The sequence below is a fragment of the Chelonia mydas genome, chromosome 11, assembly GCF_015237465.2.
Source record: "Chelonia mydas isolate rCheMyd1 chromosome 11, rCheMyd1.pri.v2, whole genome shotgun sequence".
NCBI classification, from domain to species: domain Eukaryota; kingdom Metazoa; phylum Chordata; order Testudines; family Cheloniidae; genus Chelonia; species Chelonia mydas.
The window spans coordinates 52,177,293-52,200,277 of NC_051251.2; the positions used below are offsets into that span (position 1 = coordinate 52,177,293).

Consider the following 22,985-nt stretch of genomic DNA (forward strand, 5'->3'; position numbering starts at 1 on the left):
CAGTGTTGCTTAAAATAGAAAGATATCTGACAATCTAATCTCTATCTATCCATCTATCCCATTTTAAAACTTTCTCCTGCTGTGTTTGAAATTTGGGAAATCTGGTATAGCCAAGACTAAACTAAAAATCTGATTCCAGCCACAGTGTGACAGGCATTGTGGACATCCTGCATCTCAGTACCGTTGAATAGTGATTAGGTAAAGTTTTTAAAACATTTTACTGATGGTAAAAAGCTGAAAAAAAAAACCCTACTGCTGAATTCATGATTTCCCTTTCACAACTTAGACACTGAAAATATTTTCCTGTTATTAGAAAAATAAATGTAGATCGCCAAGCAAAGCCTAGAGTCCCACTTTCACTTACCACAACGTTGTTCTTCACACTCCTGACTTTCATATCAAGCTCCTTCTGTTTGTCCAGCATTACAGTATTCTGTATGTTCCCTACCTGCATCTGCAGTAGAGAGAACAAAATCAAAGAAAAATATTGGGTTTTTTTGGTTTTGATTAACACAAGCTACAGTGTATTTGGTGCCATAATGACGCCTCTAAAAAAGCACACTTTGTTCTGATAGCTAATGAGCAATTGTTATATATATCATGGTCAAAGAATTAGGTTTAAATAACTGGAAACAGAAGAAGGCTGTAATAAGGAAAGGGACTGGGGTGTGTGTGAAAATATATAAACTTTGCCTTCTGGGTGACACGTACTTTGTATCAGTGGCTCTCAAACTAGGAGCACCACTTGTTCAGCGAAAGCCCCTGGCGGGCTGGGCCAGTGTGTTTACCTGCCGTGTCTGCGGGAAGCGGTGTGGGCCGAGAGATGTGCTGGCCGCCCTTCCTGCAGCAGCCCCATTGGCCTGGAGCGGCGAACCGCGGCCAGTGGGAGCCGCGATCGGCCCAACCTGCGGACGCGGCAGGTAAACAAACCGGCCCAGCCCACCAGGGGCTTTCCTTGAACAAGCGGCTGCCCTAATTTGAGAACCACTGCTGTAAGGGACTTTCCTGTGTGCTTGGAATGTTTACAGTTTGGCTTTATGACACAGAGCTCTTTGTGTGTTATCACAATGGCTTCCTACACCTATTAAATTACAGTATACTGGAATGGGCCAGTTTTGGATTGTAACACCAAAGTACTGATTCATCACAAAATGAGTCATCTATTACTATCTAATACCTGAGGTGCTACATTTTGCAATATGAACTTTTGTCTGCACCAAGTGTGTAAGTGTGGGTTTTTTACAATCTTTATTACCAAAAAATGTGACTGGTCCGGGGGGGGGGCGGGGAAATAAAAAAGGAAAAAGAAGATTTATTCTAACAGGTGAAGAAGGGAACACCCTGGCTCCTTTACATTTTTTACCTATTAATTTAGTGGGCAGAGAAGGGTTCCATGGAAAACACAAGATGGTAAAGAAATATTTAGAGAGCAAATGAAAAAATGAGAGACTGTTGCATCAAGATCACAGACAGAAGCTACAGAAAACTAGGAAAGATCAGGTGGTCACCACAGGGCAGGTAGAGGGGTACACTGCGGAAAGGAAGCCGGCTAGAATCCCACTGATGTTGGGAACGCTGGAAGGGCAAAGGCAAGTCTTATAGCTGAGTCATAAAAAAACCTAATAAGGTTGTTTAAATATTCTCCTTACTACAGCAATGGTAAAACTATATATTATTCTTACATTTAACCTAATCAAAAGTAAATATGAGCAGGCTAGGCCACTTTGAGTCCATTATCAAAAGTAAAACACCACAATAAAATCCAGTTTAGAAAATCAAACTGGCTTCTTTTTGTAAGTATCATCTAGCTCTGGACTACAAAGGCAGCTGAGGCCTTGAATTCCCGCACAGGGAGAAAGTTAACTTCCTTTTTCTTTAAACTATGCCTAGAGAAGCAAACAATTTAAAATAAACCACATCTTGTGCGGTGGATGTTTGTGATACACCCAGTCAAGCTTCCTCTTTTAAAACAGGAGGTGATGGGCAAAAGGAGAAAGCACATATGGTTCTGCTTTCAATCTGTCACTCTGTTTGGGTGGCTGTAACTGCAGCAGCTAGAGAGAGAGAGAAGGAATTACCTGGTCTGACAACTGGGCACTGCTCAATATTTTCCTTTCTTCCTTCAGACAGTTGAAGATTGTCATTGCCATTTGTATTGGGTCTTCTTGAAAATGATCCTGGTTGCACAGCATTAAAATAGTCCATTATTAGTACACACCAACCACTCCAGTTCTCATGTCTTTGATGAAACCGACAGGCAAAAAGCTTAGCAGGTGGTGGTTATATGTGAGCCAAGATGTGGTGTGGAGATGCACTGCCTCAGTAGGAGCTATCGGGTCAGGCACAGTGTCCCCTAGAACTACAGGAAGCATGAATGCTGTGTCACCCTTTCCAAGAGTGCAGAATCCAATGCCCTCTTGTCCACCCCAAGGGCCACTCCCCACCCACTTTCAGGAAGTCTAGTACTGCTGTAGGTGCTGGTTTTGCAGTGTTCTTGCACCTACTGTGTCCTGCTCTGCTCAGGTGAAGGCTCCTTGCTGCATATGAACCCAGTTAGTGCTTGGTACAAATCTAACCCTATCATTTGAGATGCGTACAGAGTGCTTGTACGGGGCCAACTGCGAGATAGCAAGACAAAACAGGTAGCTGCACTATCCTAAGCTTGGCTGAACAGAAGAAAGACCGAGGAGGTCCAGCTATCAGCAGGACTCCCTACCCTCTTTGCATTAGGGAGCACTGTTCTGCAATAGCTGCAACCTTGTGGAATAATGAGTTTCGGGGGTGGGGAGGCAGCATTGTGCCCAGTGAATCCACTAACTAATAAAATCCACCAGGTCCACATTCTGCAGTGTCCTACAATATATTAATCCCCAAATGCTGTATTCCCTTTCCTCTTTAGTTCAGTATCACGTTTCTCTGCCTACAGTACGATATTGTCATTAGTACTGTAGATTTTACTCTTTATAACTTGCCACTGTCAACCAAATTACTGAAACTGTTACTGCCTCTGCTGACTTTACTGGAGACTAACATGTTATCTGATCCTTGCCATAACATAAACCACTTTTGTTTCTTTGGTATAATCCTACAGAGCCTGGAACTGCAGAACACATGCAGGAAACGCTTGATCTTTTCACTGAGATTCTTCATTAGAATCTGTTTCTTGGTACAGATTCTACAATGTTGTTTCCCAGGCAAATTCTCTTGCTTCTGGATAGTTTTCAGACTACTTTGTTTTTAATAGGTATGTGAAAACTGTATTTTAAAATATTTGCTGGAATCTAGTTTAAAAAGAATCTGGAAAACACCTGTAAATCCACCTTCCCTATTTTCAAGTTGATTAATTTATTACTGAAATCAAGTCAATTTAAAAGAAATGGATGGGTGAAATTTCTTTTAACCAAAGTCCCTCTGCTAAGTTTTTTTGTGGCTCCATAACTTCTCTGAAAAATGTTTTCTTTCCCAGATTACAGCATAACACCCCCACACAAACTCCTGGGAAACTGAATAAATAGGAAAAAGTAAAGAACTTACACAAAGGGCTACCAAATAAACATAGTAAACAAACTGGAAAAAAATCATTTCTTTAAACTGTTATAGTACTCAGGAGTTACATGTACCATTCAGAAGTTTTAAGAAAAAACCTCAGAGGGGGTATAACCTTTAACTTGATTGTGTTTAAGTTAGAAGAATACTCTCTTGAATAAAATAAGACCCTAATAAAATGACAGGAGTATGCCTGTGTGAATCTAAACAAGTTACACACATACCTGAAGATTACGTTTGCTTTTCCTGATGTTGTGTTGCAACAAAAAGTTGTTTTCTATTAAAAACCGACTGAACTGATCGTCTAGCTGTGACAGGAGGTCATGGAACAGTACCGTAGCAAATGAAACGTTGTTGGCAGCATGCTCCCTAGAATATTTAAGGCATCTTTAATATTAAATGCAACCGTTAAACTGATATTTTAGAAAAATACGGTAAGTGAATGCATTTTTTTCAGATTCTGGTGTTAGTTTTTAAAAGCATTGAATAGGCATCTGTAGATTTCACTCAATTCCACTCTCTGTAACCCTTTTATTCATTCTCATCTCAAATGAATACTACTTTCTTTGCTTTTTGTTTAGGGTTACTCTTCAACATTGTGTATTTGCACATGTATTTTTCCTTAATCTCCACTATACTGAGGAGCTGGAAGTGGGATGTATTCATTTGCATTTTAATGAAGCTCTATAAAAAGATATTCTCTAGAGATTTTAACAATACTTCAGTTTGCTAGTGGAGATGAAGCTAAACACCTGGCTCATATATCCCTTTAATAATAATTGTCCATCTCTCTCTGGTGGACAAGCCAAACAGGGAAACTGCTGTGTACCCCTGAGCAGCCAACACCTGCACTACCCAAGAGGCCCAGACCAGATTGTTAAGTGCTGGAAGGAAGTCCATGGGAAACAGTGACTAGCAGCCACATAGGCAAATACTAAAGGTCTGTCCCCACCGCCCAGTGGTCACTCTCACAAAAATTTACTGAACAGTTTGCTGCCCTCGTATTTTACTGCCCTAAGTGGCTGCTTGCTCTCACTGTACAACAGAGGTAACCTTGTTCTTAGATGTGCATGCATGGTTATCAATGAGAGCCATCGGCACACAAGGCCAGAACCTGGCACCATATATTTCAAAGGCATCACCAGTCAACTCATTTAATGGCAAATTCCTATATACATTACAGCACATTGCTCTCACCAGTCTTGATTTTCCAGCCATTGTGCCAGATACTGTCTGATTTCCATGGGAAAGCTGTCATCATACAGCTGGTGTACTTGCTCCAAGAATTTGGAATCAAGTTGCTGCAACTGATACCACTGAGTCATCCTGTGGAATCAAGATGAATAAAGTTTAATAAAATTACACAAGTCTTATTCATACCTACATCCCAGTACAAAATACTTAGTAGAGCTGAACATTTCTTCTTATCTAAACATATTTTTTGATGGAAAATGTTTTTCTAACTAAACTAAATTTTGGGGGGGAATTCTTTTCACAGAAAATTTTCAGGCTTTTGTCCAAAAAAAAAAAAAAAAAAAAAAAAAAACCAGGAAATGTTTGGTTCTTGGGTTTTCAGAAATTCCCAATAATTTCAAAAAATTCTGACAATTTTATTTGCATGGAAATAAACATCCTTTCCCAGCCAGCTCTGATTAAGGGTATGATGCAAAGAAGAATTTGTAAAATTTACATCTTTATTTAATGGAGAGTCAACTTAAAAAAGAAATCACACTTCTCTTTGAAAACTCTTACCTATTTTTGTTATAATTAACATATAAGATTGCTATAACAGTGATCCCTGTCCAATTTGTTAATTTTGTGCATTTGACAGCACTTTGCATGGAGACAGTTTCACTGTTTTCCCCAATGCAGTCCTAGACCTTGCAATGGAGCTCTGTGCAGGAGCAGCAGGCTGCCTGCATATTGTATATTGCAGGACTGAGGTCTCTCATTCAGTTCCCCTTCTGCATGTATGAATTTTTAATCTATCAATAGGAGAATGAAGAACTTAAGAGACCTAAAAATGTGACTGCAAACCCATAAAAATGGTCAGGGAACTCAAGTGAAGGCATAGTACCTGAAACTACATTGAACTCAATACTGAAAACTGGATAGGATCTCTTTAAATGGAAAAATATAAAGAAACTCTACCTGCTTCCTCCCCTGCCCCACATCATGACTACTCAGGCTATGTCTTCACTGCAGTTAATCTGAGTTACCTAGATTGGAGCTAACTCCTCAGTTAGCCTACCTTGAGTGAGAGTGGCCACAGTACGAAATAACACTTGAGCCACAGAGCAATTGCATTACTATGCAGAGTGACTGGGTTAGCAGTAGAGCTGGTCAAGAATTTTTTGATAACTTTTGTGTCAGAAAATGCCAACTGATCGTAGCCAAACGCTTTGCACAAAAGTGTCGGTAAGAGACAGACCTACCCCAGAAAAGCCAGTAGCCCAGGGGTTAGGGCTTCAAGTCCTTGCTTTGCCTGATCTGGAGCAAGGACTGGACGCTAGGTCTCGCATGTCCCAGATAAGTGACCTAACCAGCAGGTCATAGAGTCAGTCTCTTTCTCTGACCCAATGAACATTTAACTCATTTATACAAAGGGGAACAGCTCCAACAGGACACAGAGAGAGAGACACACACACACTAACTCTATAGCCTAGTATAGGGCACTCACCTGGAATGTGATAGACCCTAAGCATCAGGCTGTTGGCTGTTCTGAAGTGGGTCAGTATCCCTCTCTCTGGTGGGTCTCTCCCATTGTTTTTTCATGGAAAATTTTCAAAAGGTCTCAGTTTCATCCCGATGCAGAAAAGGATTTTTTTTTATTTCAAATGTTTGTGGAATAAGACAGCTGCCCTCCCAGCTCTAATTAGTAGCAGAGAGGGTTGTGTTAGTAGCCCTGATGAGTTGTGCTAACTTGAAACCTTTTAACCAGTAGGTTACTATTCATGTGTAGAAGGGACTAGAGTTAGGGCAATACTTGAGTTATAACTCGAGTTATCTTTGCAGCGAAGACAAGCCCTAACAATAGAGAAGCAAAAAGTTAAGACCTATATAGTTGGGGGGGGGGGCACCAAAGGGAGATTATATTAGAGTGCATAAAATTAGTGGTTGGATTGTTCAGCTGTTGGATAGCATTTTCAAAGTCCATTTTGAGAAGTATCTAAGTCAGAGGGGTCTTGGTAGATAATCAGCTGAACATGAGCTTGCAGGGCAACCCAATGGCTAAGGCAGCAAATGTGATCCTGTGGCCCAGTTTTAAGAAGGGGCATCTTGAGAAGCAGTAGGGAACTGGTCTCGCCTCTGTCCAGGAAATTAGTGAGACTATTGGAGTACTGCGTCCAATTCTCATGTCCAGAATTTAAAAAAAGTTGACACATTGGAAAAGGTTCAGAAAAGTCGTAAGAATGATCCAAGGTCTGAAAAGCCTGCCTCCGTGAGAGCCTAAGGAAGCTCAATCTGTTTATCTTATCCAAGATCACCTCTATAAGTACCTACACAGGGAAACGATTTCTCATATTAGAAAGCTCTTTAATTTAGCAGACAAAAGGCATAACCAGGTCTGTAAGCTGAAGAGAGACGAATTCAGGCTTGAAATATGGTGAAAATTTTCAACAGTGAGAGTTGTTAATCTGAAGTTGTTAAACCTACAGATGTAGTGGATTCTCCATAACTGAGTCTTTTAAAAAGATGCTCTAGCTCAGTGATACTCATGACTTCAGTGGTTCAGGAGCCAAATTAGCAATCAACATTACCCAAAAGAGCCACAGTAGGGCGAATTCATTGTTTCATTTACTATAGTACTATATATTCATATTTAAACAGTATGACGGGAAATATATAATAAAATAACTGGTCATTATGCTGTGAGATTAACTTATCAACTACAACTGGTTAATATAGTATTTCCCAAAGTGTGGTACACGTACCCCTGGCGGTGAAAGGATTTCAAGGGGTACGCGGCAGAATTCTTTATTTTACTTTATCATTTTTTTTAGCAGCAGAAAACAATTCACTAAAATTTAATATATAAGAATAGTGTACACTTGTACAGTAGAAATCCAGGTTTACATTGTAACTAATATGATAACGCATTCAGTAACATCTAATAGCACAGCAGAGCCGACACAAACCACGCGTGGCATGCGCAGAAGTCAGATTGACGGATAAAAGATAAAAGTGAATAACTACTCATAGTAATCTAAAGATCGTAGCAAGTACATACTTGGCGTGTATTAATATACAAAATTTCTCTTTGTTTTTGTTAAACCCATTTACAATGGATCACTGGCTAAAAACAGGAAGTTTGAAATGTACAAAAGAAAATTGTGAAGGAAATACGAATGCTAGTGATAATTATGCCGAAAAATGCAGTGATATGGCTAGATCAGACAATTGTGACGACAAAATTAGTGAACCGTGTGAACCATCTGTAAGTTTACGGAACGTATCAGCTGCAAAGAAAACGAAAAAAGACTGCAAATATGTTGAAGAATACGTTAAACTGGGATTTTTGTGGACTGGCGACGAGGTGGAGCCTGTTCCATTATGTGTGATTTGTTACGAGACTCTCACAAATGAAAGTATGAAACCATCCAACCTAAAATGCCATTTCAATAACAATGAAAGAATGAGGGAAAACCTGTAGAATTCTTCGAAAATAGGCGCAAAGATCTCCAAAAGTCCCAGAAAACAATTCGTGATGTGACGGGAGGTGAAAATATGAAAGCTTTGGAAGCTTCATATAGTGTAGCATACTTACTTGCAAAGTCTGGAGCTGCTGAAGTGATTGGCGAGACATTAGTAAAACCTGCAGCCAAAGTAATGGTACAAGTGATGATTGGAGACAAGGCTAGCAAAGCTATAGATTGTGTCCCCCTCTCAAACAACACTCTGCATCATAGAATCACAGATATGGCCGAAAACGTAAAGCAGCAATTATTGTCAAGAGTACAAAAGAGTTGCTACTATGCACTGCAAGCAGATGAATCCACTGATATTGTGAACTTAGCTAATCTTTTGTTGTTTGTCAGATACGACCTGAATAATGAAGTCCATGATGATATCTTGTTCTGCCAACCTATGTCAACACATACAACTGGAGAAGCTATTTTTAAAAGTTATTGATGACTTTATCAAAAACAATGACTTGGATTGGAGTCATTGTGTTGGAATAAGCACGGATGGTGCCAGAGCCATGATTGGTTCGAAGAAAGGAGTTGTTGCACGTATTCAAGCTGTTGTGCCAGAAGCAAAATTGACTCGTTGCATTCCCAGAACACGCAGGCAGATCTAAAGCAAGTACTGGATGAAGCTGTGAAAATAATCAATTTTGTGAAAGGCCGCCCTCTGAACGCCCGGCTGTTATCTCAGCTTTGTGATGAGATGGGCAGTGATTACACACAACTCCTATTTCACACTGAAGTGCGTTGGCTTTCATGTGGAAAAGTTCTGAATCACCAGTTTGAGCTGCGAGAACTGCAAGTTTTTTTAGATGAAACCTTTAACCTGCAAGACGATATACACAACTGGAAACAGCTATGCAAACTAGCATATATTGCAGATATCTTTGCTCATTTAAACAATCTCAATCTATCCTTGCAAGGGAAACTCATATCCATATTCCATGTCCAAGACAAAGTGAGTGCCATGGTCGCAAAATTGAAAGTGTGGCATAAATGTCTTAGTCATCGTGAACTGGATTCCTTTCCATCTCTTCATGATTTAGTAGTAAACTCTACTAACGAACTTGATAGTGATGTGTTGCAAACCACGAAGCAGCATTTGGAAAGCTTACAGAAAGATCTTCGTAAGTATTTCCCTGAACCGGATGGCACCTTTGAATGGATAAGGAGCCCTTTGAACATTCATGATAAAACTTTGCCAAATAACCTCTCTGCTTCAGAAGAACAGCTCTTGGAGCTGGCTTCAGATAGCTTCCTGAAAACAAAATTTGAGCAAAATACACTGACGTCATTTTGGTTGGGGTTAGCTCTGAATATCCAGCTCTATCGGACAAAGCTGTCAAGTATCTTCTGCCTTTTCCCACCTTGTATTTGTGCGAGATCGGATTCTCTGCGCTAGCTGACATCAAAACAAAAAAACGAAATAGTCTTATTGACGTGGAGCCCCATCTTCATCTTAAAGATCACAAACATCAAGCCAGATACCCCCGCGATAGTGTCTGGTCAAAAGCAGTTCCATCCCTCGCACTGAATAGTTTGGTTTGTACTGAAAATTTTTCAATACCGAAATCGTAAGTATTAAAACTAGTGCTTTCTTCAGTAACCTAACCAAACCAGCCCAGCATATTTTAATTTCAGAATTATACAAATTCACCATATATATAATATGCTGTTCTGCCAGACCGTTGATTCACTATTATTTTAATTATTTCTAGTACTATTTCTATATGTAACTATTATTTCTATTAAAATTTGTTTCAACTGTATGTAATATAATTTTGTATCTATTTCTAATAAACATTTAATCCAGAATGAAACTAATTAGGAGTGTGTTATGTGGCTACCACCCCCCGAATTATCTTCACTGGAGAAGGGCTATGCTGGTAAGACAAATGTCTCAAAAGGGGTACGCAACTGCTGTAAGTTTGGGAAACACTGGGTTAACAGAATCATAGAACTAGAAGGAATCTCAAGAGATCTTCTAGTCCAGGCCCCTGCACTCAAGGCAGGACTACTATCTCTGACAGGATTGGGCATGGTGGTGTGTGCCTGCCTAGCTACTTGGGAGGCTGAGGTTGGCGGATTGCTCAGGGATTCTAGGCTGGTGCGCTATGCCAATCGGGTGACTGGTGCCACTGACAGCCTGGCCAGCGGCTGGCTGAAGGACTGACTAGTGATCGGCACTCTCTCTGTGAGGGCTGATGGACTGATCAATCAAGGTGATCTCTGACAGGTGTTTGTCTAACCTACTATGTTTAATAACATAGTAAAAGCATCCTAATTGGCTAATAATTAAATCAGTGTTTTAATATCCTGTGCTGCAAAGAGCCACAGGATACACATTAAAGAGCCACTTGTGCTCATGAGCCTCAGTCAACTGCTCTAGTTCAGCCAGAAATTATGGGGTCATTGCAAGAATCGCTTAGCAAAACTCTATGGCCTATGTTACCCAGGTCAATGATCATAATGGTCCCTTCTGACTTAGATTTTAAAGTCACTTAGGCTCCTAAGTCCCTCTGAAAGTTATTTCTCTAATTGTGCATGTTCTCTCTGAAAAGGTATGCAAGTATCCAAGATCTTTACATTTCATTTTTCATTATACTATGTTCTTAATCCAATGTTCCTTCATTATGCCCTCCTAAAATCTTGGGACCAAGTTGTACCCCTCTGTGTGTATTTATTTAGGAAAGGGATATGGTACTAAAAAAACCTCGGATCTCGGAGGAAGCAGGTGATGTAGGTTCCCAACCCTACATATCTGGAAAATCTGAAGAGATGGGAAGGTCCAGTTCTGTAAAGGAGTGGCTTTTTTGTGTTTTGTTGTGGCACTGCCCCAAGGCAGCATAGTTCCTGAAGGATGCTGCCATTTACATGTCACCTTACGTGTCTGAAATCTCCCTACCTGTTCTTAAACTCTTTAGCCAAGACATCTGCACCCACTGTAGGGGAGAATACCATAGAGGTAAGCTCTTCTGTGCCTCTTGCTTTCACTACCTTGCCGGGCAAAGGAAGAGACTTAGCATGTACTAAGGCCAGGGTTTTTCCACTGACTCAAGGAGAGGTTTGGGGTCATAGGAAGGATCACTGAATCTGTCTTTGTGACGCTGATGCAGAGGGGCTGTGGTCAGTATAATAGGATAGGATCAGTGATGAGCTGAAGAACCAGTTCCTTCAGTCGCTCCGGGTCTTCGGCAGCACTGAAGGACCTGCCGCCGGAGTGCCGCCAAAGGCCCGGAGCGTGTGAAAGACCTGCCACCGAAGTGCCGCTGAAGGCCCAGAGTGCCGCTGGGTGAGTAAAAATTCTCAGGGGAGCTTCCCCAGCCGAGAGCTCAGACGGGACGGAAAGGACGGTCCCGTGGGCCACAGTTTGCCCACCCCTTTAACATCCGGTTCAAAACCGGCTTCAAAATTTAACAACCGGTTCACGCTAACCGACTCCAGCTCACCACTGGATAGGATCAAGTAGCAGTCATTGTGACTTGGTCAGAGCCTGCCCACCGGTAGGGTGCATGTGGGGAATGAATTTTATTCCCAGCATGAAGTTCCACTTCTCAGGGTTTGTGCAAAGGATGGGCTTAACCTCACTTCATTCCTTTCTTTTTAAATAAGGAAATTCAGGCCTCCTGAAGGATGCATACTGGCAATTTTTCACTTTATTAAAAGAGAGAGAGAGAGAGAAGTTAATCTTAAACCTTTCATTTTGATTGTTTTAACTCTTAAAATGAATCAATCCCACAACCCAAAATCAATTGAGTTGCAAAGTCTATAACCCCTGAAATTTACTTACATTTCCACAACTCAACACTCCTGCTTGTCTACTCCCCCGCTAACTATAGCTGAGACTACATACAAGACCCCAAGTGGCTGTCAATGTCGCATACAGCCACTTCTGTGCCTTTTCTCTTCCCTCAGTCATGCCAAGTTCAACGACCCAGAGCTCAGATCTGCATTTCTAAAGTCATTCTTACATAATTTCAAACCCTAGTGAAAAGGGTCAAAGACTTTTTTTAAACAAAACACAATTTGAATAATAAGCCCTGATCTCTAAGGAGCAATTGGTACCCAGCATCAAACTTACTCTTCCTCTTTTTTTACATGAAAAACAACAAACTCCTGGTAGCTTTACTGTTCTGGACCACTTGGTGAGTGAGTTTTGCTATTTGCCCCATAAACTGACAGATACTTTTGCTGATTTTTGTACAGAAATTTCCATACAACTGATTGGGGGGAGGGATAGCTCAGTGGTTTGAGCATTGGCCTGCTAAACCCAGGGTTGTGAGCTCAATCCTTGAGGGGACCATTTGGGGATGGGGCAAAAATTGGGGGGATTGGTCCTGCTTTGAGCAGGGGGTTGGACTAGATGACCTCCTGAGGTCCCTTCCAACCCTGATATTCTATGATACTGAAAAATAAGAAGGTCTATGATTCTAGGCACATGTTTGTTTTGCTGTTTAACTTAAGTCCCTGTGTGTTCAGAGCCGCTGTAGATAAAACTTTCAAAGAAGTCTGAAGCCGGTTCATTTAAAAAAGGGGAATTTAAAGTAATTTCAGTCACTGCAACGGCCCCTTTTTCCTTCTGGTTCCACAGTCACATTTTCCTTTTTTGTTACAAACATCTGTCTGTTGCCTAATGCTGTACAGAACGCACCGCCAGAGAACAACTCATCAAATGTCAATGTAAACAACAAGCTTCCCCCCCCCCCCTCTAATCTTTCTCAGTTATAACAGGTGAACAAAATTTCAAGCTGAAGTGTGATCTTCACCGTGGTAGTGTCCCCCTTTAAACTGCAAGCTGGTAGTTTCAGGGGGGTCGAGCAAGGCCTGTGTTCAATCCGACTTTGCACTCTGCTGCTCTCCCGCCCGCTGGGACTCGTGTTCCCTGCACTTCAGCCGGCCCTGGTCCAGGAACGGAGTGTCCCCCCGCGTACCGCTGACTCTGATGGGGGGAGCAGCGTTACCCCCTCGCCGGCCCTGGGGCACCCACCGCTGAAGGGACTGGGCTGAGGTCACACAGGAAGGAACCTTGTGACAAACCCGGGGAACAGAGGGCGGGTCCCGCGAGGCTCGCTGCAGCCCCGGGAGCGCCCATCCCTCCTTTGCTCCCCGGGCTTGTCTCGGGCCACTTTTGTCCCGGGGCCGCCCCTGCCCCCGGCAGGGCTGAGCTCGGAGCCGCGGTGGCTTCCGCCCGGCGCTAAGGGCCCCAGCAGCAGGGCGGGCAAACAGCCCGGGGGCGCCTCCGTGCCCGGCAGCCGGCGCGGACCCCAGCTCGGCGTGCGGGGCTGGGCAGGCGGGCATCGCGCGCACTCCGCCCTGGGGCTGGCGGCGGCCGGGTCCGCGGGGACACTCACCCGGCTATCGAGAGGAGGGCTCCGGACCCCGCTGTCACCGCTCCGCTGCTGCGCCGGCAAAGCGAAACCGAGCCGAGAAATAGCAACAAAGCGAGAGCCACGCGGCCAGCGCCCGGCCCAATCCCGAGCCACAGCCAATCCGCTGGCTCCGGCAGCCGGAGACCGGGCCGTTCCCGAAAGCGTCCTCCCCTCCCCCCGCAGAGCCCCTGCACCCTCCCCCCCGCTCCACGGGGCTAACCCCCACCGCGCAGAGCCCCTTCATCCTCCCCCCCCCGCTCCAGGGGGCTAACCCCCACCGCGCAGAGCCCCTTCATCCTGCCCCCCCCCCGCTCCACGGGGCTAACCCCCACCGCGCAGAGCCCCTTCACCCTCCCCCCCCCGCTCCACGGGCCTAACCCCCACCCCGCAGAGCCCCTTCACCCTCCCGCCCCCGCTCCAGGGGGCTAACCCCCACCCCGCAGAGCCCCTTCATCCTCCCCCCCCCCCGCTCCACGGGGCTAACCCCCACCGCGCAGAGCCCCTTCACCCTCCCCCCGCGCTCCACAGGGCTAACCCCCCCTCGCAGAGCCCCTTCACCCTCCCCCCCCGCTCCACGGGGCTAACCCCCACCCCGCAGAGCCCCTTCACCCTCCCGCTCCATGGGGCTAACCCCCACCCGCAGAGCCCCTTCACCCTCCCCCCCCGCTCCACGGGGCTAACCCCCACCCCGCAGAGCCCCTTCACCCCCCCCCCCCGCTCCACGGGGCTAACCCCCACCCGCAGAGCCCCTTCACCCTCCCCCCACCCCGGCTCCACGGGGCTAACCACCATGGCGCAGAGCCCCTTCACCCTCCCCCCCCCCGCTCCACGGGGCTAACCCCCACCCTGCACAGCCCTTCCCCAGCTCCACAGGGCTAACCCCCACCCCACAGAGCCCCCCACCCACTGTCCTGCTCCACAGGGCTAACCCTCCCCCACAGAACCCCTTCACCCCCCGTCCCCGCTCCACAGGGCTAATCCCCCCCCCCCCCCCGCAGTGCGCCCCTGTTGGGCTCCACAGAGCCCACTCCACAGGGCTAAGCCCCACTCCACAGAGCCCCTTCTCCCCGCCCGGCTCCACAGAGCCCCCCCCCCCCACTCCACAGGGCTAAGCCCCCCACCACACAGAACCCCCTCCTCTGCTCCACAGGGCTAATCCTCACCCCACAGAGCCTCTTCCTCCCCACATTGCTCCATGGGGCTAACGCCCGCCCTTCAGAGCCCCCTCCCTCCCGTCCCGCTCCACAGGGCTAACCCCCACAACCCTCCCCACTGTCCTGTTCAATAGGGCTAACTACCAAGCAGCAATTTCCACTCACCACATTCTGCTTATTCAGATGTGTTGCAATCAACTTTCAGAAACTACCTAGTTCAGTTGGCAGCCATAGATTGACCTTTGAGTACAGCCTCGCCTTGTACCATGTCTACTTAAGTGATTTACTGGGAGTTCGAAAGGTTTTTATTTTTCACTATTAATTCCTCAAAAAGGGGTCAAGAACATTTTAACTGCTGCATGTGCTAAAAAGAAACCCATTCATGAGCATGTTTACGGCACTTACAACCTTCATGTTTGAGAATTGTAGCAAAAAGATGACAGTAAATCAATAAACCACCAAATTCCATGAGAAAAATCATTTTAATGCAAGTTCTCCTCACTAGCTTTGAATTTTAGTGGTGCATTGGATGACAACTTGCTTGTGTTGCACCTCTTGCAAACTTTGGTTTCACTGTTGCATTTTGATTTAAAATAAAAGAAACCTTTCCCTTCCAGTGCCCCATGAAGTTTTTTGATATATTGTTTTTAAAAAAAGGCATTCAGTAAAAAGCTGCACTAGTTTTGGTGCACAGTGCTGGTGCCATAGCTTTAAGAAACCCGATAGTGAAACCTAACCTTGACATTTAGACAGAGAAATTAAGGGCCTATATTGCAAATTGCTGTGTGCCCTCAACTCCTGCTTAAGTCACAAGAGGAGGGTTTGTGTCTTTAAAGAGAAAAAGACTAGAGTATCTCAGCATGACTATTTTAGGGCTTGCCTCACTGACCGCTCAGTCTTGCTGCCATTGAAGTCAATAGCAAAACTCATATTGTCTTCAGAGAGGCATGTGTCAGGTCAAAGTACATACCACAGAGAGACACTTCTCCAAGGTACTAATGGAGGATTTTTTGACAGTTGGCTTGAGGCCCATACTTTTCATGAAGACTCTTAATTCTGCTTGGAGACTGGGAGGGGAAATTATTTAAAGTAGTTTCCGTTTGTCATCAGCATTTTTATTTGTTTTTGAATCTGTTGAACAACTCTGATTGTCAGCTTTGTTTTCACCAATATAAATCTGTAATAAGAACTCCCATAGAAGACAAGCTGAATGTAGTTCTTTTGCTTTGTCTAGTACAGTGGTTCCCAAACTTGTTCCGCTGCTTGTGCAGGGAAAGCCCCTGGCGGGCCGGTCCAGTTTGTTTACCTGCCGCGTCCGCGGCTCCGGCCGATCGCGGCTCTCAGTGGCCGCGGTTCGCTGCTCCAGGCCAATGGGAGCTGCTGGAAGTGGCAGACAGTACGTCCCTTGGCCCGCGCCGCTTCCAGCAGCTCCCATTGACCTGGAGCAGCGAACCGTGGCCACTGGGAGCCGCGATCGGCCGAACCCGCAGACGCGGCAGGTAAACAAACCGGCCCAGCCCGCCAAGGGCTTTCCCTGCACAAGCGGCAGAACGAGTTTGGGAACCACTGGTCTAGTAGATGATCCAAATATGATATTTTTTCAGCAGAGGACTTACCGTTCCCACTTTTAAAACAGTATGTTCTGGGAAAAACTCATAAAGTTGACATCATGATATTTGCATTAGCCACAAAATATATTAGAAGGTTTTGAATTCTGTGCAAGTGTTCTTGGGACAACCCAATTAAAATAAGGGTTGTGTTGCCAAAATTATGTCTCTGGGCACTGTGTACACGTAATGGGGAAATTCTGCTTTGACTTATAATGGAATAACGGATTGAAAAGGGTGGAAACCAGTGCACTGTTTGACCCAATTTGCTAATAAAGGCCCCAATCTTACAATGTGCTCTGTGTGGGTCAGCCTCTGCATCTATGGAGCCCACTTCATGGGGTGGAAAGCAGTATTCCTCCAGTGGGGTTTTATTGGATATGTTAATGCAGAACAGGGCCTGTTATATGTGCATTAGCTTTAACCGTCCATTTCCTTTATTGTATTGTATTTTAATCACAATCTTAATTTTATTTGAAGATGGGTTTGTATTTGAATCTTACAAATAATTCATGTTAAGCACTATTAAGAATAGAGATGATATTCTTTGGGGGAAATGCCTAGCTAGCACAATGGGATCCTAACAGGGGGCCTGTGGGTGCTACCACCACATGTTAAATAATAATAAAAATAAAGTAAGAATCAGGACCAATGCCAACTAAGTACTTATTCTTAACTCATTGCACTATGGTTTTAGTCACCCAGCTCCCATAGACACTAACGGCAGTTATAAAGCTTAATCCCTTTCCACCTAGTTGAGAATATAGCCCTATGATTTTTGCTGTTATAAGAACCAAACCATGACTTGTCAATCACAGATTTGTGGCCAGTGACCATGAACCAATTATATGTACAAAGGTACATATGACAAAAGTATATAGCTTTGTACTCCTATGGAGTACTATGGGGCCCCTTTCTCAGCATTGCCCCTCAATTTACCCATGTTACAGCTGTCCTGTTTTTTAAGATCATTGTTATAGTGCATTGGCTAAAGCAGGGGTGGGCAAACTTTTTGGCCCGAGGGCCACATTGGAGTTGCACAACTGTATGGAGGGCCAGGTAGGGAAGGCTGTGTCTCCCCACGCAGCCTGGCTCCCACCCCCTATCCACCCCCTTCCACTTCCTGCCTCCCTCAGAACCCCCGACCCATCCAACCCCACCCTGCTCCTTGACCTCTGACCACCCCCTCCCAGGACCCACCGCCCCCCAGCACCCCACCCCCCGCCACTCCCTGTCCCCTGACTGCCATGACCCCTATCCACACCCCCGCCCCTAACTGCCCCCCGCGGACTCCACCCCCTGTCCAACTCCCCCTGCTCCCCGTCCCCTGACTACCCCCCCCAGCACCTCCACCCCATCCAACCATCCCCTGTTCCCTGTCCCCTGACTGTCCCCCGGGACCCCGCACTCCCCGTCCCCTTACCATACCAGCTACGCCGCCTCGCTGCCCAGCAGGAGTGTCGGGCCAGAGCGCTGGCGGTGCAGTGTGCTGAGGCTGCGGGGGAAGGGGAACAGTGGGGGAGGGGCCGGGGGCTCAAGGGCCAGGCAGGACGGTCCAGCAGGCCTGATGTGGCCTTAGGGCCATAGTTTGCCCACCTCTGAGCTAAAGCATTGTTTACAGTATTGTTGGAGCAGTGTGTGTCCCAGGATATTAGAGAGACAAGATGAGTGAGGGAATATCTTTTATTGGGCCAACTTCTGTTGGCGACAAGCTTTCAAGCCCCACAGACCTCTTCTGCAGGCCTTTTCCCAGATGACTTGTCTGCTAGGGTTGGCAACCCTCCAGGATTGTCCTGGCTGCTCCAGGAATTGAAGATTAGCTTTTAGTTAAAGGTTGTTACAAGGAAGAGGGAGAAAAATTGTTCTCTCTTTAACCTCTGAGGATAGGACAAAAGCAATGGGCTTGAATTGCAGCAAGGGCAGTTTAGGTTAGACATTAGGAAACACTTCCTTTTGGGGTGGTTAAGCATTGGAATAAATTGCCTAGGGAGGTTGTGGAATCTCTATCATTGGAGATTTTTAAGACCGGGTTAGACAAACACCAGTCCGGGATGGTCTAGAACAGTGATGGGCAACCTGCAGCCTGTGGGCTGCATGCAGCCCATCAGGGTAATCTGATTGCGGGCTGCGAGACATTTTGCTTTCGTTGACTGTCCGCAGGCACGGCCCCCGCAGCTCCCAGTGACCATGCTGGCTCTGCTTCCCACAGCTCCCATTGGCAGGGAACTGCAAACCGTGGCCACTGGGAGCTGCAGGGGACCGAGCCTGTGGACGGTCAACATCAGCAAAATGTCTCTCAGCCCGCAATCAGATTACCCTGATGGGCTGCATGCGGGCCGCGGGCCACAGGTTGCCCACCACTGGTCTAGAACTTAATCCTGCCCTGCGTGCAGGGGGACTGGACTCCATGACCTCAAAGTTTCTTCCAATCCTACGATCTGAAGCACTCGTCCAGAAGCACAAGCTTTACAACCCCCAGCAGGCAGCCTGATTGCACCTTGGCAGGCACCCAGGGCCTGGAAACACTGGCTGGCCTCTGGCCGATTGGCTGACGGGGCCAGGGAGGCAGGAGGGGTGAGCGAACCCGGGAACAGCTGAGCCACGTGGTTTCTGAGAAAGGACTCCCGGAGCTGGAAGGCGGCGATTGATAGGAAAGCGAAAGTTAAAGCAGCGGGGAAATGGAGGTTACCTTGAGCAGCTGTGTCGCTGGCCCTGTGCCCTCGCTGGGGAACGAGCTGACTTCCCCCCCTTCCCTACCGCATTGTGTTAGCTCGCTGGGTGACCAGCTAGCAAAATAGGGTGTTTGAATCATTTAACAAATGCTCTGCCTGAAAACCTGCCGGGCCGCTTGACTGCCTGGTGCATTTTTAGCCGGTTGCTGAGCCTCTGGCCTTTGCTGTCATTTGAGTGCTTGACTTTTCAGCCTGATGCTGCTCCTTCAAGGTGTGCTGGAATAATACAGAGGCGTCGCCTGCAGTACTGCCTGCAAGGAACGTGGCCAGCTGAATATATCCCTATCCTCCTGGCAGCCTGGAGCGCTTTCAATGCAAAGGATTCCAAAGCAAGTTTACACCAATGACCCATGGAGTGCCATCAGTTTTTAAGCAGAACACCCCCATTGCTTCCTCCTTGGTATGGCATGGTGCATGTACAAGCATCACTGAACTGCAGCCACCTCTGGGGTGGAAGATGGGTTTCAGGTAGTTGCCAACACGTCAGGATGCTGGTGGAAGAGAAGTAACATAGTTTTTGTTTATAGACGTGTTTGTCACCAAGACACTGATTAAAAGGGCAGAGACACAGGACCAATATTTTGAAAACAGCAAAAGCAATTTTGATCCATCGTAAAAATACAACCATAATATCTCCTTTGTTGTTGCAACATGATTTTGCAATTCTTCTGTTGGTAATAAAACTAGAGGTGTTACATATGTGTTAATAGAAAATTGGGGTGGAAATGAGCTATTGTGGATTTTATTAAGCACTGACAATGTGCTTGACACTGTACTATACACACAATACAGACAGTCACTCCAAATCTAGACAAGATGGATTCAAAGCAGACAGGATGCACTGGGAAGTACAGAGATAGGAAATAATCATGATGGTTTTGTGTGTGTGATGACTTATTGACTCATTTTTTCTGGGTACTTGTGGAAGAAGCGACCTTTCACGAGGGGGGTTTAAGTTATAGAATCACTGGTTGCCATGCCATGGTTAGGTTTGCAGCTATACTTTCTTTCCAAATCTTCTTACACCGCCATTATTTCCCCTAATTTTTAGTAAGGAATGAGCTTATTGCTCTGAATATTTTTGGGTTTCCTCACACGTATAAGTATTTTTTTTTCTTAGAGTTTAAAAACTCTACGATAAAGAGCTGTCAAATAAGACACTGTGAAAAATGACCCACTTTTTACATTTGGAATAAAACGTCTCATGGTTTGTCAACCACAGTTAAAGACATGCTATGCTGGCATTTGTTGACATGTATATTGTGGAAGCTAGACATAATTTGATTCTGAACTGCTTAAACTGTTTAAAATTAATTACAGGTTAATTGTATGTGGACGGAGGCAAACTTCACCAGATTCTGTATTATACAGTGGGAAGAAATAAGATGCAAAGGGTTAAAAATAGAACATACAAATATAGTTGGCCTTTCCCATTTCTAAATTATAACTAAGATTTCCATGTAAGATACAGTAGTTTTTGACTGGTGAACAACTACAGCCAGAAAGCAAAAGAACGTTCCTTATTATCTTTCCTGACAATTAACGTCATTCCCCCACTGGATTTTCTAATAGTTTATTTTTGTTTCATGTTATCTTTCCTTTATGATTTTCTTTGGAGCCTTGTATTAACTGATATTCAGAGAAATAAGGGCATATCTTGTTCCCCCTGAACAGGAATAAAAGATTGGCAAAACAATGGAAGAATAAAAGTTTGGGCTTTGGAACAGGCTTCCAGTACGTACGCCTCCTTTCCTGTTTTACTTTGGGATCTGTCTATAGATGTTGTACTAATGAAACAATTTTCAAAATGTCATTGTCAGGGAACAAAATCCAGATGCAAAGTGCATATGGTAAATCTTGTGGATTGTAATCCTGCTGAGGTCTGGTTATAGGTATCGTCTTTTTAAGTAGAAGAACCAGTTGGCAACTGAAATTTTCATGTTTCTGTTTAATTCGTTGCATGGTGGTGATGTGGCAAAACTCTAAATTCAGCATATTTGTTGTCTTGTGATCTCTAGACAATTTTTGACTTTGCAGCTGAGAAGTACAAAGAAAGTGAAAGTGCAGTTATCAGCTGCTGTGTCCCTGCTGAGCTGGTCCACCACCTTATTCTTATTCCTGGTGATAAGCTTCCTGGTGGATTTTGTGGCTGATACAGAAGTCCCAAAGATGGAGTGCCTCTTGACAGAGAGTCGACGAGTGTGCTCCCCGTTGCCTGTTGATGTAGAACATCGAGGCTGTGTTGTCTGTCAGGACTCGTACCACCTTGCCCGACAGGTGGGGCAGGAAGACTCCACATGCCAGCTGGACTACTCAGAACTCTTTGACGTTTATGTGCAACTTTTGACTCTTCCAGGGATCACATCCCTGGTGTTGAGGTCACTGAGATGCGCACCCCAGCCAAGGTCCGAGGCATCCGACACCAATTCGATGGAGTGGGGGGGCTCGTTGAACGGAACCCCCTCTAGGACTGTCCTGTGGTCAGTCCACCATTGCAGCAAGGTAAGTATTGCCTGGGGAATGGTAACGATCTTTTCCAGGGCGTTTCGGGACTGGGAATAGACCGTCCCCCGCCATTGTTGCTACTATGAGCTGATTGCCAGGAGGATCGTCCTGAGTAGGGCAACCTTCCTTTTGGAGACAGCTGATTGACGGGCCGGCAATTGGTGGTCTTTGATGCCCAGTCGGTACTGGGCCCTTGAAGATGGTTAGGGCTGGTCCCGGAGTTCTTGCTGGGTGGCACGTGCCTCAGAGGGTCTGCGCCAATCTACTGGTGAGGTACGCCTCGAGTCCCCCGATCAGTGCCCCCAGTGCGGGGACCAAAGGGGGATCCGCTGAGCCTGCCTCTCCTGTCCTGAGGCATGACGGCTGTGGGCGGGCGAACGCTGGCGGGACGTCCCTCTCAATGGGGAATGGTGCCGCTGAGGCGGGAACACACATATCGCCCAACGCAGCTTTACCCCGAGACTGGGGTACCGCCGGGAGCTGGTGTGGGTGGCACCAGGAGCGTCAGGATCTCCTGAGCTGCTTGAAGGGCTTTGGGCATCAACAGCACCTGAAGTTGGCTGTGGCCTACACCACTATCTGGAGTTGCAGGCAAGGTATGGGATGGGATGGGCTGCACCGCTCGACTTGAGCTGGGGCCCAACTTCCCAAGGGGGATGTTGAGCTGACCGACACAGGTCTTGGCTCACCCCCTGCCCTCTCCTTTCGCTTGTGGGAGGTAGGAGATCTTCCCCTCACAGTCTTTTTCAGCTTCTTGACCGGAGCCATGGAGGGAGACCAGCTTGTGGACAGTGCCGGCAGAGCACTGCGCACGGAGTCCCATGGTGCTCGGTGCAATCAGACCGCTGCTCCGGTGCCGGAGTGAGTGCCGACTTCATTAGGAGCACTTTCAGACCGATATCGCACTCCTCCTTCGTCCTAGGTTTAAAGGACTTACAGACATGGCACTTGTCATTTATGTACCTTAGGCAGCTGGTATGTGGATCGCTGACGGGCATAGGCCATTTGCAGCAATTGCAGGGCTTAAAGCTTGGGGACCGGGGCATGCCCTGACTAACGAACTTCGGGACTAACAAAGAGTTTGAGACTACTAAGGGTAACTAAGAAAACTACTATGTATAAGTACTTTACAGGATTTCAAAGTTCACAAGAACAGAGAAGGAATCAATGCTAGCCAAAGCAGCAGACATTCCAGCACCATCACTGTTGGCAAGAAGGAACTGAGGGTGGGGGGAGCCAGTGGTGCCCCTTATACCGCACCATGCGGGTGCTACTCCAGAGCTGGTTCCCCTACAGATACTGCTGAGGGAAAAACTTCCGGCATCGGTGCATGTGGCGAGCGCACACTTAATATGGAATGGACGTGAGCAAGCACTTGAAGAAG

The 22,985-nt window shown here is 46.0% G+C and overlaps 1 protein-coding gene across 10 annotated transcripts in view; it reads right to left on the reverse strand.

Moving 5' to 3' along the window:
- Positions 1-13,778, reverse strand: part of STAT1 (signal transducer and activator of transcription 1) — a 43,614-nt gene extending 29,836 nt beyond the window's left edge. For 2 of the 10 annotated variants that reach the window (XM_043524871.1, XM_043524867.1), the window contains exons 1-5: positions 8,315-8,707; positions 4,744-4,872; positions 3,771-3,915; positions 2,079-2,177; positions 365-454 (exon numbers count right to left, since the gene is read on the reverse strand). In XM_043524871.1, coding sequence (XP_043380806.1) covers positions 365-454; positions 2,079-2,177; positions 3,771-3,915; positions 4,744-4,871 — 462 coding nt within the window. In that variant the 5' untranslated portion in view covers position 4,872; positions 8,315-8,707. Of the gene's footprint in view, positions 1-364; positions 455-2,078; positions 2,178-3,770; positions 3,916-4,743; positions 4,873-6,226; positions 8,708-13,585 lie in introns of those variants that run through there. The other 8 variants (XM_043524868.1, XM_037912541.2, XM_037912542.2 and 5 more) reach the window with 7 other exon arrangements.
- Between the last annotated feature and the right edge of the window lie 9,207 nt (positions 13,779-22,985).